Source organism: Asterias rubens, chromosome 14 (genome assembly GCF_902459465.1).
Source record: "Asterias rubens chromosome 14, eAstRub1.3, whole genome shotgun sequence".
NCBI lineage: Eukaryota > Metazoa > Echinodermata > Asteroidea > Forcipulatida > Asteriidae > Asterias > Asterias rubens.
In genome coordinates this window covers 14,432,280-14,440,223 of record NC_047075.1, presented here as the reverse complement: position 1 = coordinate 14,440,223, position 7,944 = coordinate 14,432,280, and the positions used below count along the sequence as shown (strand labels likewise).

At 37.8% G+C, this 7,944-nt stretch overlaps 1 protein-coding gene across 1 annotated transcript; it reads right to left on the bottom strand.

The window, feature by feature from the left end:
* Nucleotides 1-406: 406 nt before the first annotated feature.
* Nucleotides 407-7,133, bottom strand: LOC117299215. Its single transcript, XM_033782674.1, has 9 exons — nt 7,095-7,133; nt 3,619-3,896; nt 3,171-3,350; nt 2,814-3,059; nt 2,636-2,712; nt 2,329-2,534; nt 1,134-1,277; nt 825-1,035; nt 407-714 (listed from the first exon to the last, which is right to left on the bottom strand). The coding sequence occupies exons 1-9, from the start codon at nt 7,131-7,133 to the stop codon at nt 407-409; spliced, it is 1,689 nt and encodes a 562-aa protein (XP_033638565.1).
* Nucleotides 7,134-7,944: the final 811 nt, after the last annotated feature.

Here is a 7,944-nt window from a genome sequence, read left to right as displayed (position 1 = left end):
TTTTTATTTACTTTTCAATGCACACAAAGCAAGCCAAGAGTTATGTGAACACATTCAGCCGGTTTATACTGCCGGGTGGCTCGTAGGGGAGGCGCCAGAATAGTTTTTGATTTTGGTTATTTCTTAGCTGCATAATGAAATGGTGTGGACGTGTGGCTAAGGATTCAGCTAGCCTTGGCCACACAAGTGGGGCTAGGGTGGTACTGGTAGTATTTTTATAAATTGACCCTGACAAAAAAAAGAAAAATAATAGTAAAAGGAATAATATTTAAAAAGATTGAGGAAGGAAAATATACACATGATCTGCGTGGTCATACATCACAAAAAAATAAATAAAATGGACTTTGATTACTATGCATTGTTTAGTATGCATGTCATTTCGAGTAGGTGATTGTAATTGTAACTGTTAATTTTCATGTTTCCTCCAAGGCTTGACAATATTGGCTCGGACTTCGGGTGCTGTGCTGGTGTGGTGGCGCTTCATTATTGAGATCAGCCTCTGCAGATCGTTCCGCATTCCCTGGACTACTCGGCCCGTCCGATTGAATTCGGTGTGGATCAGCTCTCCACCTTGCTCATTCAAGAGCCCAAATCCCACCTTAAACTTCATCAGCTGTTTTACCGCATGATCCTCAAGGAGATGGAGCTTGGGTGTCACATTATGGGAAGGAAACATAGTGCGGTATATTTGCATAAACTCCTTAATACAGAGATCTGAAAGTGAGACAAGCAATGACGACATTTTAAAAATCCAGATGTTATGAAATATGAAAAAAAAACATCAACGTCTCATACTAACAGCTGAAAAACTTTATAATCTGTACCTATGCGATGGATGTCTGCGGTGTCAAGGGAATTGGAATGGTTGATACCATGATGTACATCAGCAAACATCAAGAATATTTGCCTGAAGTTGCTTCCCGTTGTGGCTGCTTGGCGAAGGAGCTGATCATGTGCAAATAATGGGATGTCATCGCTCAGGTTTTCTTCAACCTTTTGTCTTGGGACAGCTGTCAATGCCTCAATGACTTCAGGCTGTAAATGAAATCAAGTAATACTATCAAAATATATGTACCTGTACATATGTACATGTATTGGGAAATAAGGAACTCCAACTAAATAATAATATGTACCTTGCAACATTTATGGACGTGGTTGCCCACAAAAGATTTTCCGTGATAAGCTTGACGCTGCACCTTGAATTTCTGAAGCACTTTGTCAAGGGCACTGGTGACAGGTCCTGAGGCATAGCTTAACTGAACATCAGTTTCAGTTTCCTGTAAAACATTGGTAGGAAATTCAAGTGAAAAATAATTGAAAACAAAACGATAAAAGTTATCACACAAGCGTAAGTGGAATACGGAAAAATATAGCGCCTCTGGGTCCCATATCCAACGAGGCCGAAGGTCGAAATGGATATGGGACACAGACGCGCTTTGTTTTTTCGTAATCCACGAGCGCACGTGTTATAACGAATTTATCTTCCAGTTTCACGTACGTCAGTAAACGCGCAAAGTTTAGAAGGTAATTTGTGCACTGTCTGTATACGGAGCGTGACGCATTGACATTCACAATACGCACTGTGTAATAAAAACAGAGGAAGTAGTATATATGATTTTATCCACCTAGTAGTTCTAGCATTTGATTAGTGGATAAGCGCATACTGGAAGATAAATAATTATAAATTTTTGTGTAACTATTACATTAAAATGATAAACATAAGAACCTTTTCTTGGATTTCCGCTCTTAGTCTGAATCACTCATGTGCCATCTGGATGAACTGCTCATCCACTTTGTTTGTTTCATGTTGCAGTATATATAGCGGCAGATCTTCCTCCAGTTGTTCAAGTTGATTTTGTTTTTCTGTTAGTTGGATTTTTTTGTCACTCTGGTGCTTAATTTCTGCATTGATTTGGGTCTCAAAATTTGACCGTGCAGCATCCGTGTCCACTTCATCATGTTCATACCTCAGTTTGAATAGCTTCAAGTCTAGCTCATGACATGCACTTTCATACAAGTCAAAGAGCTTCTTCAATACTCCTAAGGATATATGGAGACTTGGGAGTACAACCTATTAAAAAAAAACATTCAAACTTCAAAGACTGTTCCAAACACACACACTACATGTAGCAGTAGTAAATTGACAAATTAACTGAAGTATTAGAACAAACAGTGAATGGAGACATTGTACATGAAGTTACTTTTGTTTAGTACGTACATATACCCATGATGTTATATGATGGTTCTTTCATTGTTGTGTACTGACCATGCGATTTGTTTACATGTACACTATGTACATTAAATGTAAAGGTATTGTGTTTAACTTACATGATCAGGTTCTATTGGCATCATTGGTTCTCGAACAACACTGAAAGAGACATCTTTAGAACGAGATTTCTTGCTACCATCCTCTGTGAACAGTTCAAATTGTGCTCTAATGGAATCCAGAGTCCTTAGCTGAGAGCAAGATCTCTCTGTGAAAGGTGTCTGCATTTGCTCCTTGCTTAAAGTGCAGTAAATGCAGCAGTACCTGGCTGAAATAAAAAAATTGTACACATTTCCAGAAAATATTAAACAACATTAAAATAGTGATACACGTACACATGTTCATTGTATTGTACACAATTAAACTTACCATTACAGCCATTGATTCCATAAAGCTTGTTCAACAGCTCATAATCGCCAAAGCACAGAAGACGAAATGATCTTTCACTGAAATGGAAAAAATAAAATTGTTGTGATACTGACAATTTAAAGGGCATCTAAAAATTATCTCCAATAAACTAAAATGTAAACATAATGTCAATATTTACCGCCATTTTTTCGTCGACTGAAGGGCAATTTGTTCCATCATGGCAGGCATTGTGCGCTGAAGGTTCACAAGGGAATCGGTTCCTTCATAGCAAGCAAAGACGACAGTGTTCTCCAAGGAATTTGGCTTGTTTACGTTGACGATTTGGAAACACATTTTAAATGAGTTACCACCCTTATCGCCTCCGACTTTCAGCCAAATTTCATTGTCGGGAATAAGACCATCATACCATGTGAGCAGTCTTTGGCTGTGTGAAGAAAAAGCAAAGTACATTGAAATATTTGTTGTGAAAACAAATTGTGTTTTTTTTAACTAAGTCTAAGGATTGATGAAGGGGAATAAAAAATGTAAAAATTACCTGTCAAGGCGATCAAGATAGTCTAAGATCATGATGCTTAAGTTGTTCACATAAACAAAAGGGACATCTTTGGTTTCTAGACCATTCATCCCTTCTGCTGCAGAGCTGTTGAATAAAACTTGAAGAAGCTCCCCACGAATGTTAGCTGCCTCTCTGAACACAGCTTTACATTGCTTGAAGCTTCAATGTATTTATAAGAAAGGATTAAAGACAATTAATTTTAGTGCAATTAGTTAGTGCAATTAAAGTATATTTATTAAATATATTTATTGTCACGAATCGATGACACTGATAAAATCCATGTATTTAAATATATTTATTTATAATCTATTTATTTCATATGTGTGGTCGTTTTATTTACTAATCTGCTGTATATATAATTTAAAATGAATCAATTTTTAATAACAAATTTTAATCTTATAACACAAGTACCTATAAATGTGCATACCTTCTAAGTTTCCGCAACTGCTCCCAAGCAAGATGGCAATCCCTCATCATGCTGAGGGCCATTTCTGTGGTCATTGAAGCACACTTTGCATACTGAAGAATTTTGGATGTCTCTTCATCTGTCAGTGCTTGTACCTCATCAGCTTGTTGTGTTTGAGTTGACCCCTTGCTAACTGTTTCTCTGAACGTAGAAATCACAGCTGTACGCTGGCGTTTGTATGATTTGCATACATTGTCACTTGACTTTGATGGAATGGTGACTTTCTGGATATGAGCTGGCTGTGAAAACCCATTTAAAACAGTAACTTAGTATCAGACATATAACGATTGCGAGTTTCAAAAACTTTGCATGAAAAAAGTTCAATTGTGATGTTCTTAGAAGTGTAAATTTACTACACAATAAATATTCAATAAATATGTAAACAATTTATTCTGTAAATATTTTAAATTAACTATTCATTTTGTACATAGTATTATGCACTTTACAATTTGAAATTTGCTTAAGTGAGAAGAAATTCCAAAGTTTTCAATATAAAGCTAATGTAAATTGTATTGGTTTGTTAAACTTACCCGACCAGCTGTTTTAATTTTTGCTGTTCCAGTCTTTGCATTGTGAAGTTTAAGCCACACCCATTTGTCAGTAGCCTCTTCAATCTCTTGTGGTAAAGGGCTACCCACTTGATGCTTACTGGCTAGCTCTTTCAGCAACTTGGCAGCAGAAGATGGATTTAAGTTGCCTTGTTGACTGTCGTTGTTGTGTTCTGTGTTAGGTTGTTTTGATGTACATTTATTGATGGTGGAGTGGGCCTTACATTCGTGTTTTATAAATTTTGAAATTTGCCCAATACCACCACACCGTGTACACACAACATCAAGATTTTGTAGTTGTACTTTTAGTACTCTTGGGATAAGTGTTATTTCACTGTAGTTTGCTGGTTGTGAACACACTGGGCAGCTTAAGGTTGCAGATCCGCCATATTTAAAACATAACGACAAGCATTTGGCACAGTAGTTGTGTTGGCAGTGTTTCTGCAAGGAGGGTGTACCAAGTATTGACAAACAAATTGGACAAGTAAACAAAGACTCTTCCCGTTTGTGTCCAATTATGTCCAGAGTGTTGGGAATATCGACGGTCTCTTGTCCATCCGCCAGATGATTAAAAATGTTCTCTTGATCGCAAGAAAATGGAAGAATTGTAAGTTCAGTTTCAGCCTGTTTAGGTCTACCACAGTTTTTTCTTGAGTGTGTTGATGATCCTCCCTTGCTTGTTTGTGTGATTAGATTGCAAATAAAACAATTGCCAGTCCTGGTGTGTACTGGACACTCTTTCTGAATATGCTGTGTTTGTGTCAAAGTTGTTTCAGAGTAATTTCGTGTACCATCCCTCTGATGTCGTAGCTTTCTTGCACACTTTTCACATAGTTTAGATGGATGCTGATCTGCAGTGTCCTGCCAAGTGCTTATTCCATAAATTATGAAAATTTCCTTTATGTACTCACTTGCGTTTTTGGCTTTTGCTCTTGAACTCTGTAGACTTATTTTAATTTGACATGAACAAATCCGGCAAAGTTTAGATAATCCTTCTTGATGAAATTTAAAGCTCATTGTCACCAATTACTTCTGAGAGAAACCATTTTGCTGAACTGATATTTAACAATAATACCGAAAAAGTCATTGATTCCATCATACAACGACGTGTGTACAGAGGAAAAGTAATGATGACCTTTATTGATTCATTGCTTACATTGCTCGCTGGTACTCGCACTTCCCGCACCCGATGTCAACGCTCGTATAATATCTGTAACCAGTGTAAGTGCAAACGGAGCAGAGTACTGAAAACTTAATCTACAGCTATTTTTACGATGTGTTATATGAAGGCAACAATCGTTTGCAAAAAATGTCCTACAAAAACTAAATGGTTTCATGTGAAGAAATATAATTATATTTAAATATAATGGGTTAGATTTTTTTCTAAGTAGTCGTGAAATTAACATTGGGGCTGATTTTCCCGCTTCCAGTATTTTTAACGTTGTCTGTTTCGTAACATTAAAAACCTTGGGGAAAACGTCTTTTTCTCCCTTTCATATTTCAATCGTTCAGTTTTGCACTTGTATTAAGTGACGACTCATCAGATTTACTGAAAGATATTCCATCAACAGTTGTTCAGATGCAGCCTTGCAGAATCAGCGGAAGTTCAAGACCACTCAAAAGTCCTCACTATAAGCACTACAAGCTAGGACAGCATCAGCATGAAGTTGACCACAGCAAGACCAACTGTGGCTGCTCTTAAGATGCCATCATCGCTCAAGACAAGCTGGTCATCTTTTGTCAAGTGAACAAACAAATCATGGTAATGACGTATACTCGCAAGAGGCTAAGTTTGAGACTGAGATGGAAAACTTGACTACTGACAGTGACCAGATGCAAACAAAGTCTGAAAGTTTCAGACAAGTAATTCCAGTATGGCGTGCCTTCAACTCCCAAGTAACCGAGCAATTAGGGCATCGACCAATTGACAACATTCACGCCTTGCCTATTGTCAACAACCCAGCACATGAGTGGTCTACACTTGTAACAGTGCTAGAAAACGTGTACCAGCTCAATCGCATCACATGTCCATACAACTCTGGTCCTGTTATGGTTACACTAGACATGGATCTTTACAAGAGGGCACTGAAACTTGAGTATCTTGGTGATCAATACAAGGGAAAGTGGGGACTCCTGCCTGGTGCATTTCACACAAGCTTATGCGCAGTCAGGTGTTTAGGCAAAACCTATTTCTCTTTGGACTTTGTCATTAATTCATTGTTGAAATAATTGATTGTATGATAATTTTATTTTTACTGTGAAATTGTGGTTAATACAAAGAGATATAAAATAACTTTATTTCATTCCTCCATTCATCCATGGTTAATACTTATGCTCTTCCTCTTGGGCTTCATTGGGGTAGGGGCCTTAGGGGTCTTAGAGCAAGGCTACCCGATTTGACATGCCCAAGTTTTCGGTACTCCCATTTTGTGCCCAATTTCCGGACATCACTGTTTTTTAATTTCGGGGAATGTTTCATGGCACGGAAATCATTAGCAGAGATAAAAGGCAAGAGTTTTGAAGGTAAAGGTACCAGTAATTCACTGAATAAAATTGGAATTTGTCAACGACGAAATGTGGCAACACTAACCTCGAAAAGCGGAGGAAAGTGTCAAAGACAAGGTGCTCCACATTAAGTGGTCGAGTTTCTGAACTTCAACAAGCAGTAACTCTACGTATTCGTCAGGTTCCACGTCGCGTCAAGGATCAGACACACAAACGCAAACGGTGCGTCAAAACCACGACAGAAAATGGTCAAATTATCCTTTCATTATAAGTGACACGATAACGAATTCATAACATATCAACATCTGTTTTATTCCATGCAACTTCAGCCACAAAAATAAGGTATGAAACGTACATCTTCCATGCATACAGGGACCGACTTACCTCCGTTGTTGTTGACATACGAGTAGTTTGTGCAGCCATGTTGAGAATGTAGCACAGTGAGCCTCGGTTTCGACGCGGATGTGCGCAGAAGGCACTAATTCGAAATACGTCTATTGCCAACCAAATTTTCACGTGATTTTCGGGATAAACAAACGACAGCTGGGATCGGTCCAGTAACAAGCAATACGCAACAAATAGATATTGGTTGATAATCCTTTTTTTATCAAGGACGAAATTTCATGCTAGGCAAATTCTTGTGTTTAGCAGCTCTACGAATTTGGGCCCAGCTGTAACCATATGTGCCCAGTTTTGGCATACACCAAACTCCGGAAAAATAATTAAAATAAGTGCTAAAAAGAGATATTTGGATAATAAAAAAACACAACAACTTCAACAAGCAATATAGCCCTTCGATCTGTGTCCCTAATCCAATACCGATAGCGTTGTGGTTCAGCCATGCAGCGTGTTTGTATTCAGCTTACAATAGTACATTATCGGGGCTTAATTTCATAATACTGCTCGCATAATACTGCTTATAAGCACAACAAACAGCCATGCTTACTAGAATAATGTTTTAAGCCAAACTACCATGTCACATCTTGTGACTGGCATTCTACTCATTTTTGCTGAGCAGAACACTGTTGAAGGCACTGCAGACGTTTGGTAATTTCTTAGTCTGTGCATTACTTTGGCTTCAGGCCTGAGGTCTTTTGAAACTTTAAACATTTTAGCGAGAAATCAAAAAAGATATACGTTACTCCAGAGGGAGTAAATAGTTTTTACACGTTTTTTGTACTATTGACAAATGTAGATGTAAGTTTGTATGTAATATGTTTTTTTTCCGAAAGTG